A 24,309-nucleotide genomic window follows, 5' to 3' on the forward strand; every position below is an offset into this window, starting at 1 on the left:
TTATAGTATCACGGCCTACGGTAATATTGTGTGCTCTCTGCAAGTTGATAACCAATTCAGGAGCTGTAATGTTAGGTTGCCTTCTAGCAGTTAAAACTAAAAATCTATCTTGAGCAGCTGTCGTAGCGCGGTCACGTCCTGGATGTTGTTCAGCTGGATTTCCAGTTTCACGAAAACGCCGCCACAATCGACTTATAACGCTCTGAGAGACTTTTAGACGCTCAGCTACATCAATTTGCCGCATGCCTCCTTGAAGAAGTCCTACAGCTCTATTCATCTCGTCCAAAGTTAAATGACGTCGTTCCATGATAAAACACAATTTTTTTATTCACTCTGCAAAGCAGTAACTCTGTACCATAAACGAAATCGAGACTACCAGAATATTTATTGCAATATAAAAACCATGGTTTTTTCTGTTTTGTGAAAAAATTCCTGAAATATTTGTTATCAGTGTTAAGATTCTGTTTGTCTCACAGAAATCTACAGGATGAGCCAATCTTCAAATTTGTTTTAAATTGATTACCAAAAAAAAATTTTTTTTATAATTTTATTATTTTATAAAAATATCCTTAGACTTTTCCGATGTGTGTATATATATGACGTCTCGCAATTCGTGATCATTTGCTGCTAAATCAAGCAATTGATCCGCGATAATTTTTACTTGGAATATTTTGCTTATATCTAGATCATGATTAAAAAAATTCACGCAGGCGGAGTCGAGTGATACATCATCTTGAAGCTCTTGAAAAATGCTTTCCAATGGTACCATAGAAAGCCACATTTCAAAAAATTCCCTAAACAAATTTAAAGAGATAAATTTCTATTTTAGAAACATAAATATTTAATTATCTGTGACACTAAAATACTATTTTTGTATATTATAATTGTATAAATAATAGCATTTTATACTGCATATAGAACTTTTTTTTATATACAAAATAGTTTTTTTTCACTCTCTATTTGAAACAAAATATTTGTCGCGAAGCTATCGCGAAGCTAAGCGATACACTATTCAATCAAAATAAGAGTTGAATAGAAACTTATGACAACATAGATGCCATGTCATGACGTCATGATAGCTGTCTTATTTAAGGGTATTGACTATCAACATAATGTTGCTTTAAATCTAAAGGCCAGAAAATCATTAAAGGAACAAGCACAAAGGAAAATAACTCATTTGGGGTTGGTCTGTAAAATTTTTTTTGTTTGTCTATTTTTCTGTTTGTTTTTCTATGAAGCTAGTAAGAAAAATAAAAGATATACTATTATAATTTTTTAGTCCCATATTTTTTTCGCAATGCCCATGGAATCAACGCGTATTTAAGATAAAAACGTGAAAGGGTTAAAAGGTATCATCAATGTTTGGATAAGACTTAATAATGTAAAACAATTATTTACATTTACGTTACAATAAAAAATGAAAAATACATAAATATTAAAATATATTTAAATATATTTTAATAAAAATATATTTAAATATATTAAAAATAAATATTAAAATAATAATTTTTGGTGAACCATATAATTCTAAGAAGGCAGCAAATTTCAACTTTTAGGCGTATGCAACTCGGTTAAGAGAGAAAAGCACGAAGGGAAGGTGATTAAAGATCAGTATTATTATAGGATAGATGAAAATTGGTGGTATTTCCCGATCCCATTCCCAGCCGGACCATCTCCTAAAAATTCCTTATGTTTATCGAGAAATTGTCGAGGTTTTCCCTTAAAATGTCGAACAATTTATAAAATTGTCCATTAAATAACGATTCATCAAGAAGCGGATGAACCCAAAAACGTTATTTCTCCGCTCTCTTCTTTTAATAATTAACGCACATTGAGATAATATGGGTCAGCAGCTATTGAACAAAACGTGTTCAATTCGTTCAGGCAATTTTTTAATTGAGCAACTTTTAAATCGGCTAACAAAAAAGTGGCTAGAGTGTCTAAGACCTTAATCAAGTTGTATTTTTGATTAATTTATACGTATAATTTATAAATTGCTGTTATGCCATACGAATAGCAAACTGCTTCGCTTTCGAAAAAAATTGCAACACCATTCTGTCTCAAAACTTCACAGTCCTATCTCTTCAATTTATAGAAATATTTTTTTAAGTAATAACACTTTTCTAATAGCTATGGGACGAACCAGTATGATTCCGATGACGCTGAGACCAGCTTTGGTAGGGACATAATGCAGGCAGTGTGCAAAAATATCACACCGACAAGGAAGGTACGAATAACAAAAACAAATCTTAATATTTCAATAAAATATTGAGAAGTTTTATCAAACATATTCTAGGTTGATAACTATCGAGAAAGTTCGAGCAGCGAAAACTCCAGTTTAATGAACGATCTTGATGAAATCTTAGAAGAAATGGACGAGGAAAGTAGCACAGGACCCACCCCACCAAAACATGGTAGACACGTCTCACCAAAGGTAAGCATTAACTTACTTACATCACTTATGTTTCACTGTTTTCTTTTCTAGCACGTAAGACCGCAACAGTCAAATTCTTTTCATTATAAATCGTTTACGTCTTCCTCGAGTAGCGGCTCTAACTCTTCTCCTTCGTCACATAAATCGCCCAAATTTAAGTCTCCGAATAAAGTGGTCATATCTCCGAGACAATCTATGGATTTACCTTTAGTGGTAGAGGGGGATAATGTCATGACATTGACGCATAGCGTTAGCTTTTACAGAAAACAACAAAATGAGGTGAGAGCGATAATTGGCGTTGCGATTTAGTTTAGAATGACATTTTGAGCAATCAAAAATATTTTTTTTTAGGTCCAAACCCCCGTAAAGAAAATCGTGCGGCAGCCCGCCATAGAAGAAGTTTCGGAGAATGATCATCCACAGGATGCTGAAGTACAAGAAAAAATTGAAAAATTGAAGGAAGAGGTAAGAAGAACTCTTAGAAGTAGTTAATTTTCAAATGTACTCACCTAAACCTAAACCGAAAAGTCCGTCCATGATTGCAACATATGACATAAAAAATACATCATCCAGTGTTACCCTAAGAGATGAAACAAAACAATATAAACGAAAAATAAACACCAAGTCACGGTCTCAAAAATCTGTAATGAATATACACGTGGTTCTTCCTTAATGAAGCATCATCAGGCCTAAAATATAAAAAACCTATACATATTTTTATATTTTAAGCCTCATGATGCTTTGAGGGCTTTTTGTTTATAAGCTATCACTAACTATAATATAATAATAATAATGTCTAAAAATAATTTGTAAATTATTAAAAACTTTACAAAAAGGCGAATACGAATTAAGATTACAAAATCTTATTTAATATTAAATTTGCAATATACATAATCTTACATATGAATAAATACATTAAATACAATCTATTTAGAGAGTATCTGCAATAATTGAGACAATCATAATAGTAAGGAGTAGTTTTCAAACAAGTGATCAAATAAACAATAGAGATCAACTGAAGAATGAGACAGCATGGATTAGAATATTAATTATTAAGAGTATGTATACTAATATTTGTTGCAAAACGTTCATAACCGAATTTTTGAATCTTGGACGAGGGATAATTTAAGATCTATTGGAATTTTGTTATACAGCAGTAAAATTTGGTAACTAAATGATCTTTCAAACGTAGTATGGTAAGTTATTATCCAAAGTCCAAATCATGTACATCATATAAATTTAATTTTTTAGTACAAATAGTTGGAACACTTTTTAAGGATTATTTTATTAAACTATGGAGAATTCTTCTGTCCCTCATATTAAGCCAGATAATTTATTGAATATAATTGGGCCATTTTGAATAAGTTGAATCGTATTCCTCTTTAGTAAGCAGGGACTATTTAAGATTTTTTCAGATCAGTATTTAATAGTTGCCTTTGCTTAAATGTTAATTTTAGATTAGTAAATGCATTCTTAATGCAGTAATTGACCTGCTCTGAAAATTTTAAATCTACATAAAGTGCCAACCTGAAAGGTAACTCTCATTTAGCCAACAAGCTTTATCTCCAAAACTAATGTACCCAAGAATAGCTAGGAACAATCTACGATTTAGCCTGTCAAAGGCCTTTGAATAGTCTAGAAGGACCCGAAGATCATCTGCCGCCAAAATATCATCTGTGACTTTTAAGAGTGCCATGGCACAACTGTGGTTACCTTATTTGACACCATTAACCATGATATGTTTTTGGCGAAATTAAAATATATAAATATATTGGTATTTCAGAGAGCGGTATAAATTTTTTCAAGGATTATTTGCGTAATAGAGAAAGTTGTGTTATGGTGGTTCGGCAGTCTGAAAAGCATTACTCAGAATTTACACCTTTTAACCAGGGAGTTCCTCAAGGCTCTATAGTATCGCCGTTACTTTTCTCTATTTACGTGGCTGATATGTACAAAGTAATAAAACACGCCACTTTGCAACAATATGACGATGATTCCCAAGTTTATATTCCAATTCACATTAATAATATAAATCTATTCTATCAAAATTTTAATAGTGATTTAATTAGTCTACATAAATATGCAGAAAATCATAATCTTAAGCTTAATGCCACAAAATCTAAAATTCTTATTATGTGCTCCAACTTTAATATAAGGCAAAGGCTCGAACACAACTTATCCTTAAATCCTATATCTATTGATAATGCTTCAATTCCTGTGTTTCCGAGGCAAAAAATTTAGGCGTTATATTTGACAGCTCTCTCTTTTGAATTACACATAAAAAATAAAACTAAAATTGCTTATTTACGTTTAAAAAAACTTTTTAAATTTAAGCAAAATTTATCGGCAAAACAAAAGTACATATTGTGCGATAGTCTTATTTTGTCATTGTTTGATTATGGTGACGTAGTCTATGGAAATTCTTTATCTTCACAAAATAAAAAATTATACAAAAAGTCCAAAATTCCTGTATGAGATTCTCTTATAGTATCCCCTACAGAAACCACATATCGCCTTATCTCAATAACAATAAAATATTAAATATGAACAATAGAAGAAAGCTACATATGTATAATTTTGTATATTGCATAGTAAATAATAATCAACCATTTAATTTAAGAAGTCAGTTTCAAGAATTCGAACATGCGCATGCCACACGAAATAACAACGTTTTTATCGTACCATTGTATAGAAGCACAGCATTTCAACGTTCCTTTAAGTATGTAGCTGTTCAAATGTGGAATGGCTTAAACAATGACATAAAGCAAATGCCTTTGGGAGCTTTCTCTGGTCAAATAAAATCTAAACTACTTATGAAGCAAAGAATTGGCAATTAATTCAAGTAGGGTGATATATAAAATGTAATAATGCGTATAATAACATAATACAAGAAATAGTAACATGTAACATAGGATATACATGTGTATATAATATGCTAATTTTCAGTGGAATGTTCGGAGATTATATTTTAAAATTCCGTTTTTAGTTTTATTTTCCTTTTCCCGTAACATACATACGTATATTTTTTGATAGCCTAGACCGATGCACGCATCTTGGGGTTATTTTTTGGAGTCTTTTTTTGCCTCGTCTGTCCTATGTCCTTGCGCTCGTCCGTTGTCGCACTACCGCTGCCTGTCTTAAAATCTTAGGTTAATTAATTGTATATCTTACTTTGCATTCCTATATAAAAACGTTATTTTTATTTTTGTAAAATTGTTTTTGTAAATTGTAAAGGGCTTTTTCATCCCTTCTTTGCTTGTGCTTACTAGGGAAAACGGTTTTATAATCGAGAGAATAGTCCTATTTGTCAATGTAATTTTTTTTTCCTTGTAATTTTTATTGACCTATCAAACTGTAAATTTTGACAAATAAATCATTTTTAATTGATTTGATTATTCCGGATGCATTATCCCGTTACGCTCGGTATGATCTTGAATTTAACGATCTAGCACTTTCTCAATTAGCTTTAATAGAGATGGCAATATAACTAGCACGTCTAAGGTTCTTTAGTTCACTTGGAACTTATATGTCCTTTTCCATATATTTGGAAATATTTTAGTTTTTATGCATGCAAACCAAATTGAAAATATATGGACTAATATGGGGACAGCAACAGAACTTGGATAATCCAATACCAGCAGTTCATTCTGCCTCTGTTTTTAGGTAATCCTCTGTCAGCAGAATTCACATTTTTATTCTATTTTATATTACTGTTTTATCTTACGCTTACGTCAACACCCTGTTTCCGATTTGACCCCGGTAAAAGTCAACTGTAGCTGGGTCCGGAACATACCGCCGACCTGACAAAATGTTAATTTATTTCGTCCACAGAACCTACACACTTCGGAACAGTCTAAGTTTTTAAAATCTTAGGAACTAATTCGTTAATTTAATTTTTTTAAGAAGTCAAAAGTTTTTTTTTCTTGTTTTCCTAGTTTTTCTTAAAAGTTATTTTATGATATAAATATAATGAGAACGTTGTTTAAAATTTAAATGGAATAATACACTAGAATTGAGTTTTCTTTTTCTATTTAGTTTACTCGATTTCGAGACGCATGCATTGGAATATACATTAAGTGCTCTTTGAAGTTTGGACTTATTCTTTGAACCATTAATATAATAATGACTATTAAGATACTTCTTTTTCGTTTTGTATACAGGGTGTCCCCTTTCAAATGGTCAAAAATATAGTATAGAGTATATACAGGAACCATAAAGAAGTAGTAGAATTTGCCAAAAAAATCGATTTTTTCCTCTGTATTAAAAACGCTTATAGCGATTTAAAATGAAATTTTTAGGTTTTAAATGATAGGTGGTGAGGCAAATTTTTGAGCTATGACAGGTAATTCGACTTGTCCAGGGACAGACTTGCAGTACATGTACGTTAAATTTTTTATAAAAAAAAACAGATACACCACTGTTTTTTTGAAAAGAAATTTTTTTTTTCTGAAATATTTTGTTTATTTTGTACAAAACACAGCCCTTGCATTTTGGCCCTCGGACGCACTGTTTTCGTGCAAAAAAATAAAATCCATACAAGGATCCTTCAAAACTTTTTTGTCACGACGATAATTTAACTAAACGACAATAAAAAAAAACAATTTAAACAATAAACAATTCAAACCAAATGCTCAAAGTATCCTCCATGCATTTCCCTGTTTCTCAGAAAATCTTACAAATTTTACAGTTTAAACGGATGAAGATTATGGCTTTGTAATACTCGATACACCATGTTTTTGACAAAATGAATTGCTGATTCTGCGTTCGGGCAATTCACGATGTGGAAAACGCTGCCTGTACAATCGCTGTGCCAACAAAGCATTTCCTCCGGCTTCTCCATACGAAAGATGCATATCTGCAAGCTCCGCCAATCCAAAGCAATTCATTTTTATCAGTTTTATTTTAAAACAGTTTGAGACAATTAATTAATAACTAATTAATTAATTTAATTACTACTAAATTAGTGATAATAATAAAAGTGACTTTTTGTTTGATTTTTGACACTCAATTTTCTCTTGGTCATGTTATCGCCTTGACAGCATTATTTACAATGGAATATGGTATTTCAATCTTCTGTAAAAATTGACTTCCGATTTGATCTCCTAAAAAAAGTGATTCCCATACACTAAAAATACGATAGTAGGTATGCACCGACCCTAAGCATAACAAAAACATGTACACACTTTGTTATTATTATTATAATTATTATTATTTTTTTTTATGCATATTATGAAAAACTGGCTAAAATTTTCCGGAACTAACAAAAAAACTAATAAAATAAAAATATTAAAATAAGGAACCGAATATGGATTTTATTTTTTAGCACCAAAACGGTGCGTCGGAGCGCAAAAATTCAAGGGCTGTGTTTTGTTAAAAATAAATAACATATTCAGAAAAAAAAGTGGCGTACCTGCTTTTTTATAAAAAATTTAACGTACATGTGCTGCAAGTCCGTCCCTGGACAAGTCAAATTACCTAAAATTCCTCAAAAAGTTGCCTCACCACCTATCATTTTAAACCTAAAACATTCATTTAAATCGTTTGAAGCGTTTTTAATTCAGAGGAAAAAGAGCGTTTTTTTTTTTTTGAAAAATTTTAACACCCTGTATTTTGGAAACGAGGCTCTGCCGACCATCGATGTCCTATTTCAATCTACTTTTTTATGGTTCCTGTATATACTGTAGCATTTTTGACCATTTGAAAGGGGATACCCTGTAGATATAGTAACAAGAGTTTCTGAGCCTGAGTCTATAAGATTTCTGTAAACGATTGTTCATTATATGTTTAAACAACGTTCTGTTTCGAAGACGCATAAGATGGTTAATATTTTGAGGAATCCAGGAAGCTTTATTTTTTGTAATTCAAGTAAAAGTATATAAAACAGTTCAAATTTTTCATTAATGTCATCAATGTCTAAAATGAGACAAGCACAGGTTTTTTGGACTTCTGGTAGGTAGTACTTTCACAGTGTATTTATCACTCATCATTAATGGTGTAAATATGATGAGGAGAACGTTGTTTAATAATTCTATAAAATAATAGCTTAGAATGGATGAATTTTTTTTATTCAGTATACTCAATTTTTCCTTCTCTAAAGTTTAAAAATAAAACGCATACATACAAATTCTCCGAGCTAAAATATATGGATTGGCTATCTTGAATTTCTTGATAACTACAGGGAAAGTATACAAATATGCCGTTTTTTTAACGGAATATTCTGTACAAAAAACATCGTTCTGCCAGTGTGGTTTTTGACTTTAGGAAATCCCGTATGGCTGTTAAACCGTATGTGGTAAGAATGTTTCATCTTTCTAAGCTATTTGTACTATCGGAGACATACATTGGCCATATAATTACCCTTTAACAAGAATCCCAGCTTCATTAAACAATGCATCCGATAAATACGTTCTTTATTTCCCTAAAATAACTTTCAGAATTCATATTTGTTACTTTATTACTAAATGGTTGTAAGTAAGCCTCTAAAGCTCTACTTAAAATCAAAACGTCTATTTATTATTTATTGTATTGCTGAGTAGATATTTTTCAAGTATCTGATGTCAAAGTACCTTTTTAATTATTGAAATTGATTTATAAAAATTTATTGGTGACCTGATGAATATATTTATCCCCCTCCAGATTGGGGTCCAATATTATACTTAAATGTTTAATTTATTGACTGCATTTATTTGTATTAGGTTATAAAAATCAGGAAAGAAATGTAAATAGCAAGTAAATAAAACAAGTTTTCTTAAACATCGTAATAAACTCATCAATATGGTACTCATTTTCGACTAACTTTCTCTTAAAATTCAACAAAAATCACGAGAAATTCAGCGATATGGTACTCGTTTCCAGCAATTATTTTCCAATTAAGAATATGATTAAATAAGGTCCAAGTACCATTAATAGTTGTTTAAAACTTAGCTCCTAAAATTAAGAAAAACTTACTCAAAAATCACAAAAAACTCATTGATCTGGTACTCTTCTTCAACTAACTTTTCCCAACCAATTCAATGTTTTAATCACATTTTCCCAAAATTAAAAAAAAGATTTTCTAAAAAATTCCATCGATATGGAATATTTCTTCTGACATCTTTTGACGATGTTAAATGATAATTATGAGGTTCTGCTTAGTCGCACATGACGTTTCACGGATCGCTTCAAATACTATGAACATTCCACATAAATACTAATAAAGTTTAATTCATTTTTCGGAATTAAACCATTGAAATATTCTCGTTATCAGCATTTCATGAAATAAAGAAGATATTTATTTACCTTTTTTCAGGTAAATAGGCAGCAAAACATAATTGCCCAAACCAGTCAGGCATTGAATTTGTGTAGCAGCACCCCAGAATTTTCTGGATCTACTGAGCAGGTGGAGGCCGAAAGAGTACTTCTTGTAGCAAGTAAGTGGCATCTATATTCACGATGAAGAAGGGAAAATAGCGATTTTGTTATTGGTCTCAAAATATAGCCTTCTTTAGCACTTGACCTGTTTAACCACAAAACACCAGTATATTGTTGTGTATTTTTTAGCAAACAGGAGACAGGCCGCTTTACATGAGATACAAAGAATGAAAGTGGAAGGTACACTGCGGCCACGAACTGTACATTCTCAACATCTGCCAATCGAAAAGGGAACATTAACGATTTCTAACATAGTTCTGCCCATGAAGCAAAAATATGTTACAGCACTGGCTGCAGGTAAGAATTCTATATATTGAGTATTTTTAAAGTAACTCTTTAACTAAAGAACTTTAAAATATAATGAGATTTTTTTTTCTTATAGCTGGAGGTAAGGGCCACCACGTGGTATGCCTAATTAAATGCGGAGAGCAAGTAGTGCCGACAAAGTTAGTATCGACGGTAGCTAGCAACAGCAAAAATCCAGATGTGGACTTATACGTTCCGGGAACCGTTGTTTTAAACAACATTTACAGCGATTTTACCGTTACGTTTGAGGTGTACTGTCTGCAGGCTCAAGAAGAATGTTTACCACATGAGGTCAAATATCACATCAATAAGAAGGTAAAAATTATTAAATTAATAAATTAAATTTCTGCCCGCTAGATATTCATTAAAACTTGTATTTTTTTCTCGTAACAGAATGTCTCTGTGAAAATCGCCTAAATTTTTAATTTGACTCCAGTTCGTAACCGATTTAATTTTTTTTCTTACCTTATAAAGGGCCTAAAATATAATATCACTATTAAAAGTGAACATTTCAATGTTCCTCATGTATCTTAGAAGCAAAAATGTTTATATATTACCGAACATCTTACACACATGGAAAAATGGAATGGCGCAAAGACGACCTATCTAAAATAATACATGTAAAGAATTGCATGAATTTGCAAAATATAAGTTTGTTTGCTGTTAGTGTAGCTTCTAACAAGTATACTGCTTTTTATCAAAATATACAAGGCCTTCAAACTAAATTAACTAATTTTAAAATGAATGTCCAAATAAACTATTTTGATATTATATTTATTACGGAGTCCTGGTTTTAAAATTGAGGTTATTGACCTTAGCCTTCAATGCATTTTTTGCAGGGATAAGAAGACCTTGGGTTCGCAAAAATCTACTGGTGGCAGAGTGTTTATTGTAACTAAAAAATGTTTAAGTATCTCGAATTAACGGTTTAGAAAATGATGCCGAAGATAAATGAGTTTTCCTTTAAGTGCAAGCTATTTTTTTGTCCATTTGGATTGGATTAGCCAAAGGATGGGTGATTGTAAATTGATAATTTGCGGTGATTTTAATTTTCCTTCGATAATATGGACTGCCAACGATTCTGATAACTATACTGCTTAATTATGATAATAAATCATTTTACTTTGTAAATTCACTTTCCTTTTCTGATAAGATCCAGTTCAATTATGTGAAAAATAGACAGGGTAAAATTTTAGATTCAATTTTATGGAACGAAATGAGTGTGTATTCATTGTCAAAGAAGATTTATATCATCCTTTTATAGATTTTTTTGTAGAAGTCAAAAACAATTTGCTATAGCCTAATACTACTTTTTAAAATGTCCATAAAGCTAATTGCACTAGTAATAATGCTGGACTGTTAAATATTAATTGGTAATAATCTCTTGTGTAAAACAGCACTTCATGAAAATGTATAATAAAATTTAAAAAAATGTGGACTACTATTCGGAATATTCCCTAGGATAATTGATAGTTTTGACAATCACAAAAAAGAGCTTACATTTGAATTATGTCTTGTTTGTTGTCATAATATAAATATGTATGTTTTATGTGTCTATCGAGCACCGTCTAGTAACGTTGCCGAATTTTTGGAAAAACTATAATTAACCATTTTCAGTCTTCCCTCAAAATCAAATTTAATTCTTTGTGATTTTAAGTTAGATTCTCTTTCCGTGGATACTGATATCACTTTAATGCATAACTTGGTAAACGATGTGACTTCAATTTTAAGGAAGCAAGATATTAAATGTAGCATAAAAGACGTTTTTTCTGATCACGAGGTGGTTTATTGTAGCTTTTCGATAAACAAAAGAAAAAAGGACAGGGTTAATCGGTGGGGTAGATTATTTACCAGGAGTAATTAGAAGTATTATACGTTATTAGACAAATTACCAATTATTATTATTAGAAAATTCAATATGGAGAACCAGTTTTTTATTAATTCTTTTAATGTTTATAGATCAACACCTCATAGGTTTTAAAAGCAGCAAAGCAATACTACTATAGAAAAATAAACTTCTTCTAACAAGCACAGGAAAGCTTGACATATTGCAAATGAACTTAGAGGGAAAAATTCTGTCGAAAAATGTTTAGATTCCAAATTAAACGCTGATGATCTAAATGATTTCTCGGGAATGGGGAGGGAATGTTGACTGATATTATTAACCGTGGCTTAAATTGAATCAAGGACTGGTGTGACTCAGATAAACTATGTCTTAATTATTCATCATGTATTTTAAATTCTGCTTAAGGCCAGTTTATCTTTTTTTTATTAGATTTGCACATAGCGCATATAGGCACTACAATTAACTAATAAATCCTTAAAATCCCAAAACTATTCATTCAAAAATAAACACCTCAAATACCCCAAAACATAGAAAACAGGGTCACACACGTCAGGCAACTTAATTATTTGACAAACTTAGGACAATCGACCAGGATAAAATGATATAACATAAATGGATAACAAGAGAATATAATACCCTATAACTGTCTTTTACACATTTTAACAAAATTTATAACTATTGTAAAAATGTGACTATTTTGGCTTATCATAGAAATTAAGGATTCTACATTGATTGGTAATAAATAATGTTCGTCTAACTGACACAATAAACATTCAGAAGCATTTGCATTGTAGACACAATCAAAATATCAGTGTTCCAAATCATCCACTCTACCATTACAATCACATGTTTATCTTGAGAACGCGATTTTGAAAAATGCACAACAAATATGCTTTTAGGATAATTTCAAATGAGTTAGACAGGCATATTTCGCACTAATGGAATCCTATTTACGTTATGATATATGTTTTTGTGGTTCTATGCTAAACAGCTAATTCAAACAATATTTGTCTCGCACAAAAGGTACAGTTAGATACCTAAGCCAAACCATTCATGTGACCAAGATTCCGTAAACCCCTTTTTACTGCAAGCAGTATTTTAACCGTTTCTTTTTATTCTCGAAACTGTATGTCTTATTAACAAAAAGGATAGGAGCACAGTAGACTCATCAGTTATCATTGCCAGTTTCCAGATCCTCCCAGATTCTTGACTCCATGTCTATACAATTTGGTTGTATAGTAAACTCTTTGTCAACAAAATTTCATAATTTTAGACAAAACACGTTACAAGTAAAAAAATGCCTAAATAAAATATTGTAGACGATAAAGTGGTGATTGTTTTTTCACAAATAAATGTATTTTAGGGTTCTAAAGGGACCACCCCTAAAAAGAATAAACAGGAATCCAGATTGGTTCGTCCGCCAAAAGAATCACCCGGAGGTCCCCAAGCTGTTAGATCTTCCTCGTTTGCTTTAATGGGTTATGTTGTATTTTCAGTGCAGGCTGTTAGCAAGAAAGTGTGGAGTTTAAATAATGTAAGTAATTTTATGTTAATATTATAAAATTGTTATTCAGGTTACACAAACACTAAAATTATGTTAAGCACTATATGTATATTACGTACCAAGGGTTACTTTAGTGTTACTGTAAACAGAGATTCATAATTGATTTTCTACACACCCACCTAAATAGCACCGTTTCCTGCGTCATTCCTCATCGCCCCAGACCTCTACTCCCGTTACAGTATTATTTTTTCCTGGGCATAAGTTGATACCGCCCTGTTCGCGAGTGGATTTAAATTGAAATGTCGACTTCGTCTTAGGCTTTTAGGTTATAGGGTAATTTCGCACCCATTTATCTTTGTGATAATTTGGAGTATCGGTTGGGTAACCTCCATAATCGAGGAATGTTGTCTAAGTATTATTTTGTATTATCTTTTTCACTATGTAATATTAATTACACATGGAATATTGATTTGGAGAATACTCTTTGACGAATCTGATTTTTTGATATTAGACAACTTTACTTTCAAAAAATTGCAAATAAAATTTTTCTTAATAAAACACCAATTCATATCACAGAACATGCATATTGCACTAGTAATAAAACCAACCTAATGTCGGTTAATCCGAGAGTTAAAAAACTATATCAATGGTTATTTACGATTTTATCTGTCATCCTGTGTTTATGAAAAATATCTACTTTTGTATACCTGATTGTTTTAAACGTACGTTGAAGCAAACATATGAAAATTAGGTATCAAGGAATTAATGACACTGTTTAATTGATACGAAAAATTATTAAACAAATTTTCTTTCTACTTTTCACTATTATTTCTCATAAATAAACTTAAATTTAATTCCTTCTTACTAAGTGGGAAAAAATACCTACGTATAACTAACCAAATAAATATAGAATATACAACTTAGCCAACTCTAGCATGTCTAAGAAAGTCGAACATTTTTAATTCGTGCAATGCTACAGTTACACCGATCCTGTAATGAATTATGTAAATTGCTGGTTCGTCGTAAGACAATTTTGAAATATTGGTTCTTGCTCTTAACAAATAGAAGCTATGCGCATATTTCTAGCAGAAATATGAGGAACTTGAAAGATTAAAAGTAGGTCTGGTGAATCGATTATGTTATTTACCACCTTAAACAAAAACTCTGGGTCAGCTTAGTATCATTAAGAGAAAGAAGTGAAAATTTGGATTCCCAATAGTTCTTGTTGTGGAAATCCGATCTCTGGATAGACTATTTTAACGTCGCACTTTAATGAAACATACTTCAGGAATATCCGATATATATACTCAAGTTCCTGATATGTGGGATAAATGTAAGAGCAGAGTCAAAAATAACCGCCAAATTCTATTCACCTAGACACTGATGTATCATTTATAAGATATTCAAAAATTATTAATTTTTTTTTCTGAGTGAATACTGTTTTACATTTGGCAGGGTTCAGAGGTAAATTATTATTTTTCCTTCCTGATATATTTTCGTAAAATACAATTCACTCAGAGATAATTTAGAGATCGTAACTATATTTGTGGTAGTTGATCTGCCCTTCATAAACCCATGTTGACGCATGTCTATTAAATTTTTAATTCGAGGATATAATATAGAATGAAGAGTATGTAGGTTTAAAGCAATTGAAAAAATTGTTTTTTAATTGCGATAAATTTCAATTTGATTTTTCTCCTGCTTTTTATAAATTGGAATATTTTTTTAAACATTTTCCATAAATCAGCGTAAGTGTCAATCATGGTTACGTGTCAATCCAATAAGGGCTTGACGCTTACGTAACCATATTCGGAAAACAGAAAAGTTGGAATTTTGTATGGACTCACTATAGCTTTTGGCCTGTTTTTAATGTATGTAATACTTCCATATCAGTAAGTGCTAAATTAGTATCTAGATATGCATTAATTTTATTTATATTTTATAAGTTGTTAGGTTTATATGAGCTTTGAGAAAAAGGAGAAAAATCTGCTATATTGTTGATTTGATAAAAATACAAACTGTGTTAGTTTTGTAGTCATTTACTAAGTATTTTTTTTGCATTGTGTTTATTATACTTATATAAGTGAATGATTGCATAGAAGTGAACATTTTCCATGCGCGAAGTTCCTCTTGTGCGTGCAAATCTCTGTATTTATTGTCGAATTGAGTTACAGTATGTTTAGTCTTCTAAGTAGTTCTTTTTAGCTAGTTCTTTTATTAACTACACCAACTAGTTCCTAAATGGATTTAGTTAATAAGCTTAAACGTAAAAAGCTTTTTGTTGTAAAAATCTTTTTTACAACAAATGTTTAATAATAATATTAATACACCAAAAGGTAGCCCTAAAGCTAAAACTTAGAAAAGAAAACAATCCATATTACCGCAGAAATTATTTTTGAAAATAAAAGTTACAAACTATAATATGATATTAAAATTAATACAGATAAAACAATACTTGCTAATCGAACAGATAATACATTAATACCTAAAAAAAATGCTCACTCCTTGCTACGGAAATTTAACGAATTTGGAAAAAAAACACATGTATCGGGTGACCCAATAAGACTTAAGGGTAAAAAAATTATTGGGTAAATCGGTCATGAAGAATCGCTGGAAAATATTTTCAGGGTTTAAAAATTATCACCAGAGGGCGTAACTGGATAATAAACTAAAAACTTTTTTTTCCATATTTTTAAGTAGAACCCGTTTATCTATCATGTTCGAAAAAAGAAAATCAGGTATTTTACAAACAAGGATTGTGGGGGGCGTTCAATTGTTTTTGCAATAACATGGTTTAACTTCGTAGAGGTTTGACCAATTTTAAGAAATTTGGTATTGTTGAAAAAAGCATTCCTTAGGCAATAAGAATCAACCAAAATATACTTTAATTTAGTTGAATCCTTCTCCGCCAGGTGGCTAATTTTGACACCATAATCTTGAAATCCTAAAAAAATTAAATGGTATATGACTTTGTTTTTATGAAAAAGTATCCAAATAACATTTAAAGAAGCCAGTGAAAACCCTTTTTCAAAATTTCGTTCCTAACCTCAAATATTGGGAAATGGATCTTTGAAGGGCTCTTGATCGCGCGGTAAATTTCCTAAAACTATTAAAAATTCAGATATAAAATGTTAAAGAGGCAATTGTGAGTCCAAAAAATATAAATCAATAAAAATATATATCATCAGAAGATTTATGTCGCTTCAAAAGGACTAAACACATCCTGAACTTATTAAGTCACTTTAAGATTATAGATATAATCAAGAGTATGTTATAGTTAGTTTACTGAGTTCTTCTTAGGTTATGGTCTGTGGCTCTAAAAAGAACCGTTTTTTAATAAAGGAAAAAGAAAGTGATCTAATGGCCACTCAGGTATTTAAAATGGCCTCTGTTATTTTTGATGCACATCTGAATATCTTATTAAATCACGGAGTATCTTAAAATCAAATTGGACGAACATTTTCTAAGAAAGTAGGTAGTGCGCCGTCCAAAATAAATGGATCAACAACCCGCCCTCCAATTATCCCACACCAAACATTGACACTATCTATATCTTTCTTGATGCTGAACTTCTCAAATTCAGCGCGGATTATTTCGTAGCCAAAATTGCATATTATGTTATTTTAATTGCCCATCGCTATCGAATATGGCGTCGTCAGTCCACAATACATTTGAAAGAAATTGAGCATATTTTCTGCTACCATGTTTAATAGCCAGTGGAAAAAATGTATCCTTCGGTCGAAAACCGGAGAACACGGGCTTGGTGTAAGTTGATATGGTAGGTGTATAGCCTAAAATAGCAACAAATGTCAAAAAAAACATGAGGTATTTATAATTTGATTATAAAGTAAAATAGACTAAACTGTATAAAAACAGGTATACCTCTATGATATTTAGCAAGGTACTTAACTATGGTTTACAGACATAACTAGATTCGAAGAATGCGATGAACCGTACTTAGGAAATAGGAATACCCAATTCTCAAGATTTTTCTACTACTAATTTGGGGATTGATTTCTAAAGATGCCAGTATTTCATTTGTTTAATTTTCCAAGGGCTACCTAAAAGTGTAGCGTGCTTTCCAAATAAATGTTCGCGCCCTCTTCAAATTCCGGAAATTATCCCAATATTTGAGGTTAGGAATGAGATGGATGTTATTTGGCTACTTTTTCATAAAGAAAATATCATATTCATTCCATTTGCTTTTTTTTAGGATTTTGGGTCATGGCGTCAAGATTAGTCTCCTGGCGGAGAAGGACTTACTACCTTTGTTTTTGAAATAACTGATTTTTTTACGAAAATGATAAATAAATTGGTTCTCTTTAAAAATGTAAAAAAAAATTAGTCTATTATGCGAGTTTTAAAGAAAATATAATTCCAAAATTGCATTTTAAGATAGCAGTTAAGCCCGGTTGCCTTTATACCGAATTTTTTTTTACCCCTTAGTCATACGGCGAACGGTTCCAGAGATATAGTCGAGGAACTTAAGTCTTATTGGGTCGCTCGGACACCACATATACCATTTATCATATCTGCAACGGGAATTACAAAAACTTATTACACATTTAAAAGATTTAAACCTTAATCCACATATCCATCATCAAATTCAGAAGACGACCATACTAAAAATTTTCGATCATTTCTACGAGAATAAAAACTGTTTAAACTTTACAACTTTTACAAAAGTCCGTTTAAATGGAGGAACGACGAGAAACATTTTGAGCAGGAGAGGGATAATAATATTAATACTGTATTTTTCTTTTTGGGTAAATAAAAAAACTTTCGAATTTCTTTTTGCATAATGAAAAATCTGTATTTAAAATTGATCACAAAAATGTGTTTTGCGCATACAAATAGCAATTTATTTAATTTTTAGACTCCACCAATGAGCCCCTTAGAAGGCAGCGTTGAAATGAAAATCCATTGTGAACTCGCAGTAACGGTGGAGCACAGGGCGTTTTTAACGATGTTCGAGGACATATCGGGATTTGGTGCCTGGCATAGAAGATGGTGTTTATTGAAAGGTCATACGCTTAGTTATTGGAAATATCCGGAGGACGAAAAGAAAATGGTACGCTGTTTCATTGTTTTTTTTCCTATTATAGTAAACTTACTATTGTTTTTAGGCGCCAATTGACACAATAGACCTTCATAGTTGTGTAACCAAAACGGTTGGACCTGTTAGTAGAGAAATTTGCGCCAGACTACACACTTTCTTATTAGAAAGGGAAAGACCCGTTTATCCTCAAGATAAAGACAGTTTGGTGGTGTTAAGGAGAGGAGATAAAACAGTTATAAGGTAAGCATTACTACTAACTCTTCCAAGGTGTGCATTCTTTTGGGTTTCTTGTCGTCAGTGAAGATAAGGGATATAGATTATATATCGATAAATCAGAAACATTTTGAATGTAACAAACTCACTTATGAGTAGAGTTAAATATTGAGTGTTTGAATATCTATAATTTAGATGGACACAAAAATGTCTTTTTAGATCTTTAAGATTTTTTTAAATCACAATCCTCAACTATATTTGGTTAGTTAAATATTTTGGATTTTGAGCTTTCTCCAATTTTTACCACGAGAGAGAGATTAAAATCGCATCAGATATTCAAGGGATAGCTACTGGAATTTAAGATGAAATTAATGATTTAAATTTGATTGAAATTTGGATTGCGTGAATTCGCGGTTTTTTCCTGTATCTCTAAATTACCTTATATTGATTTTTCTTAAGAAAAAATATTAAGAGCGGTTCGTTTTCAAATGAAAGCACTGTATGTGTGTACTTATAATAATAGTTACTAGAATCGTCAATAAACGAGATTACAAGGCCAGAAACATCAATCTGCCGGGAATAGTCTATTTCTAATATCAAAAAGTCCAATAGATCGAGTGCATTCTTTCTTATTTTAAAATCAAATCGCAGATCATTGCTGTATTGCCGTACACTATCCATTAAATTTAAAAAAAAACTTAATAGAACTGCAGAATAGCAAACAGTGGAAAAACCTTCACTAACACATGGAATAGGTAGATGACGTTAAATTTTACAAAAAAAAATAATTTAAAGCACACATTGAAATCGCATCAACAATTAAAAAAATAAATAGGAAGAGAACAAGTAAAAATCCTTGGATTACGCCTGGTTTGATTAAATCAGTAAAGTAAAATCTGTATTGACTGTCTTATTTGGTTGGGTATTACGTCATTGTTATTAACGTGAAAGATATAAAAAAATATAACTATTTTTATATTTTTAATTTAATTTTATTTACCTAACAGTAGTAGATTTAACTACCGAAATGTTGGTTCAAATTACGTATATTTATTCAATAAATAGTTTTTTCGTTCTTTTCAATTTCAATATTCGAGTTACTTAGGATATTGAGAAAAAAAAAACGAGGTCAGAGGTCGATAGTTTCTCAGCTCCTGGGTATATAGAAAAATATAAAAAGTAAATTATTGTATTTAAGATTTATTGGACTTATAACGAAAGGTATGTTAAATGAAGTTCATATTTCTTAACTAAATCTATTTTCTTCTTTTCAATAATTGAGCGTGTGAGAATTTTCTAAATTGATTTTTATTATAACAGTGACGTAATACCAAAATAAGTAACTCATTAAATAAATAAATAAATAAACACGAAATACAAATTACTAAAGAAAGTAAAGAAGTTGCTTAGAAATTCAGAATTTGTACGCCATGAGAAGGATTATAGAAATAAATTAAATATGGTTTTAGATCAAGCCTACATTATTTACCTAAAATGGATGAAAATATTAAGAAATCTGATTACGTCTGCAAAAATGCAAGGCAGATATTAACTAAGCATGAAAAAAGAGAAGAGTTTTGTGAAATTGAGAGGGATGGACAAAGTGTTTCAAACAAAAGTGACATAACTTAATGCTTAAAAGAGTACTTTAAAAATATTAGAAAAAATATGGCAAAACTGACTACAAAAGATCCAAATGGCTTTAATTAAACCAACATTTTCATTATTATTATTTATTATTCTTATTATCAGTTATCACCAACAAATTCTAGCGAAGTTATAAAAATTATAAGTTTTCTAAAAAAATACAAAAGTCCTGGAAATGATGGAATAAGAACGGAAATGTTTAAAGAATGTATACCTCAACCTCCTCTTACACATGTAATAAATATTTATTTTGAAAAAGGAAAATGTTCAAGGATATTTTAACAATCTATCATAAAATCTATTTGCAAATCGGTCAAACTATAAACCTATTAAACACTGTCGGCAAAATTATGGAACCAATAATAAAAAGTAGGAAGCATCAATAGTGCCCTAGATAGTTCCAAATAACTTTATGCGTCTTTGTTGATTTGACCAGGGCATTTGACACTGTGAATCATGCCAAACTATTGACACTAGTGGGAAAACTCGGTTTTAGAAGAGTTGAGACCTATTTTAGTCTTATTTGTCAAATCGTCTAAATTGAGCATATTATTAGTACAGAAGCCGAAGTTACTTGTGGTCTACCACGAGTTGTTTTATACATTGGAAATCTGTTTCAAATCCGTCAAGTCCCGTGGAAAATTGACATTTTTCGCTGATGATTCCGGGATATTCTACATGGCAAATAGTTGTACAGCGTTCAAAACGTCGAACAAGGTCTATCTAAAATCTTTATATGATTCAATCTTTTGATTATTAATTTTGAGAAAACATATTTTATGCCTTATGGCCGCTAATAAAAAAAATAATTTATAAAAATCCGAAACTATATCCTATGGGCCTTTTATTTAAGAAAACGGAATTGTTAGACATTAGGCAGCTTTTTATGCAAAAATAGGTTTAAGGCAATATGTTTAAAAAGATACTTTAAAAACCATATAACACAGTCATAATACGAGACACAAAAGTGCTCCCTTCCAAAGTAAAAACATTATTAGCGCAAAGGTTTTTTCTCTACATCTGTCCACATATTCACTTCGCCTTACTAGAAAAGGCTAAAAAGTTGAGTTCTTTAAATTTACATTTGCTGGTGGAGCAACTCATAAGAATCCAAAATATCTTGAATAAAATTACTTAAGTAAAAATTGACAGTTTTCTGGATATTGGCACTCTAATGAAATTTGTCAAAATCATCGTATTCTTGGATAAGATTGTCACCTCAAAAAGTCGTATTTTTTAGATTCTGATTTTAGTTTTGCTCATCACTAAGTAGCCATTTCATGGATCAAAAACAAACAAACTGAACGGTCAAACCGTTTAATAAGAAATATTTTTTAAAGTGAAGTTTGACTTATTTTTATTTTCAGTCCCTTAACACCTCATACTTTAGAAAAGAAACAGTAACTTGGATAGTACTTTGAAAAGTATGCTCAATTCATCTACTTTTTAAAAATACCCGTTATTTTATTCAACAATTTACTATAATTGTCTCAGAGTGAAGGATGAACCTTATCTACCTTAGATCATTCGAAAAATAAAAGGAATTATATCAAGTTTTTAACTTTGAAAAATAAAAAATGATTTAACAACTTGTGCTTGTATGCGGATTTGAATGTTAGCTTCTAATTTGGATTTATTTGTTTTGGAAATCTATTTAATATACAGACTTTTCTCTGTGGACTTTGTGTTGATTGAGCTTTTTGTGTTGCTGATTAATAGTTCTAATATGCCCGTACCATATACTGCCCAGGAGTATGCAAGCATGCATCTCATTTCCGGAGAATGCAGAGAAAATGGTCTAGCAGCAGCTAACCTTTATCAAGAAAGAGTTCCAAATTTGTCAGGATAGCCTGATTATCATATGCTTATCAATTTTCACCGCACCTATTCCGAAGGCAGGATACCTCAAATTCCCTTTCGAGAAGAAAGACGGGTGCAAAATCTGCTGTCTCAGGATTAGGAACCAGGTCTACGGCTTTGCCGTAGAATGTTTCAAAAAAATCGAGAGGATTCGAATTGTCGGATTGACGGATGAGAGTACATTTAAAAAGAATGGCTTTGTAAGCATGCACAATTATTTACATTTTTATGCGTTCCCTCCTCATTCGAGAAGAAAGGTCCCAGTACCGATTCAAAGTAAATCTGTGGACCGATACCTTGAACGGAAGTGTAATTGGTTTATTCGAATTACCAGAAAATCTGAACCGGCGACTCGTTTCCATTTCTGTCCAAACAAACCACCGCTTCTTGTAGATCAAGATGTTCCTTTGATCATTGGCGGAATAATGTGGTTCCAAAATGGTGCTGGCGCCGTTACATTATGTCCTTCAAGTTTGTCATTATTTAAACCGAACGTACCCCAAAAGATGGATCGGCCGAATTGTTTCAATTTTATGGCCTCCCAGGTCTCGAGACGTGAACCCCCTAAAAATTTTTTACTGTAAATAATATTGCTGAATTACGACAGTGCATAAATAACGCAACCCAAGAAATTAATTGCCAGGAATGCAAGATGTATCAAAAGGTCGTTTATAAAAAGATGCCGGGTCTGCATTCGTATTGGTGATAGGCAGTTTGAACATATAATTCGATTTTTTTATTTTTCTAAGTTAAATATATTTTTTGAATATGATTTAATTCGTTTTATATTTAGAATGATTTTTTAAGGTAGATTAGATTGATTCTTCACTCTAAGAAAATAATAGTAAACTGTTGATTAAAACAGTTATTAATAATGGGTAGTTCCAAATTACTAGCCAGATTAGCGTACATTTTGGAATACAAGTGTACGTTGTAAAAGTAAAGAATAAATAAATTAGTTAGAAAAAAAAATTACTAGAATCACTCTTTATCACAGTTCATTGTTTTTCAGGCACCTGTTATCAGCAGATACAAAAGAGGAAAGAATTGAGTGGTGTCAAAAAATAAACGCGGCGCTAACAGCAATCAGGATGTGGGGCAACCCACCACATTAGGATCTTGTAATCCGTTTTATAACTTAATAATAATGTTTGTAACTTTTTTTTTGTTAAATTTAAATTAGCTAAACGTTGACCAAAGAAATTTAAAAAAAATGCAGTTTACTATTTTTTATACGGATTATTTCATTAGGCTCTATAATAAATTATACCATAGTATACAGAGCCTTTCAAATTAAGTATCCGCTATTCAATTTAAACGCGATGGTCAATCATTTTTTGCGTTTTTGCAATACTATACTTTTTTATATTTCTTTGTTACACCAGTATTTAATTTAATTTACCTGTATTTAATTGGGAAAATAGTTGCTTTAAGGTTAGACACAAAATAACAAAGAATATTTTTAATTTGATATCGCGTAATTCCTAAACCTTCTCCTAATTCCTAAAGTTCTGGCTATTTCTTCTGATATAAGAATGTAACTCTGGATAATGTATATATGATTCAAAAAAAAATTAAAAGGTCAACTACTTAATAAATACAATTATAATTCTATGTAAATAACAAGTCTATATTATGTTTTTGACTAACCGTTTTTTTTTTATTTTAACTTTAGGTTTTGTATAATCATATGTTACATATAATCAGTAATTTTACATTTGAATTGCTTCCAGAAGTATAAGGGGATATATAACCATCATTAATCAACTAATGTCCCTTAAGATTTAGTAATTAGGTTTTTCTAATACTTTTATACTTATGTATTTGTAAATAAAAAAATATATTTTATATATTTATAATAAATTGGATGTTTGATTATACAGACTTCTTTAGTTCACACATTTCTAAATGGGATGCGTGGTAATAGAACAATTAGAATTACTTTACAAGTTATTTCTATACAAATTTAAGAAAGCTGCGTTTTTCATTTAGTTATTTATTTGTACCCAAGACCACATGCTGATTGCCAG

The 24,309-nt window shown here is 30.9% G+C and overlaps 1 protein-coding gene across 3 annotated transcripts in view; it reads left to right on the top strand.

Moving 5' to 3' along the window:
• LOC126738478 (anillin-like) overlaps window positions 1–23,556 on the top strand; it is a 46,439-nt gene extending 22,883 nt beyond the window's left edge. For all 3 annotated transcript variants that reach the window (XM_050443841.1, XM_050443840.1, XM_050443842.1), the window contains exons 9-19: window positions 2,131–2,227; window positions 2,297–2,434; window positions 2,486–2,713; window positions 2,786–2,899; window positions 9,723–9,843; window positions 9,974–10,141; window positions 10,227–10,465; window positions 13,360–13,530; window positions 18,377–18,571; window positions 18,627–18,799; window positions 23,292–23,556. In XM_050443841.1, coding sequence (XP_050299798.1) covers window positions 2,131–2,227; window positions 2,297–2,434; window positions 2,486–2,713; window positions 2,786–2,899; window positions 9,723–9,843; window positions 9,974–10,141; window positions 10,227–10,465; window positions 13,360–13,530; window positions 18,377–18,571; window positions 18,627–18,799; window positions 23,292–23,394 — 1,747 coding nt within the window. In that variant the 3' untranslated portion in view covers window positions 23,395–23,556. The remainder of the gene's footprint in view (window positions 1–2,130; window positions 2,228–2,296; window positions 2,435–2,485; window positions 2,714–2,785; window positions 2,900–9,722; window positions 9,844–9,973; window positions 10,142–10,226; window positions 10,466–13,359; window positions 13,531–18,376; window positions 18,572–18,626; window positions 18,800–23,291) is intronic.
• Window positions 23,557–24,309: the final 753 nt, after the last annotated feature.

The sequence above is a fragment of the Anthonomus grandis genome, chromosome 7 (assembly GCF_022605725.1).
Source record: "Anthonomus grandis grandis chromosome 7, icAntGran1.3, whole genome shotgun sequence".
Taxonomy (NCBI): domain Eukaryota; kingdom Metazoa; phylum Arthropoda; class Insecta; order Coleoptera; family Curculionidae; genus Anthonomus; species Anthonomus grandis.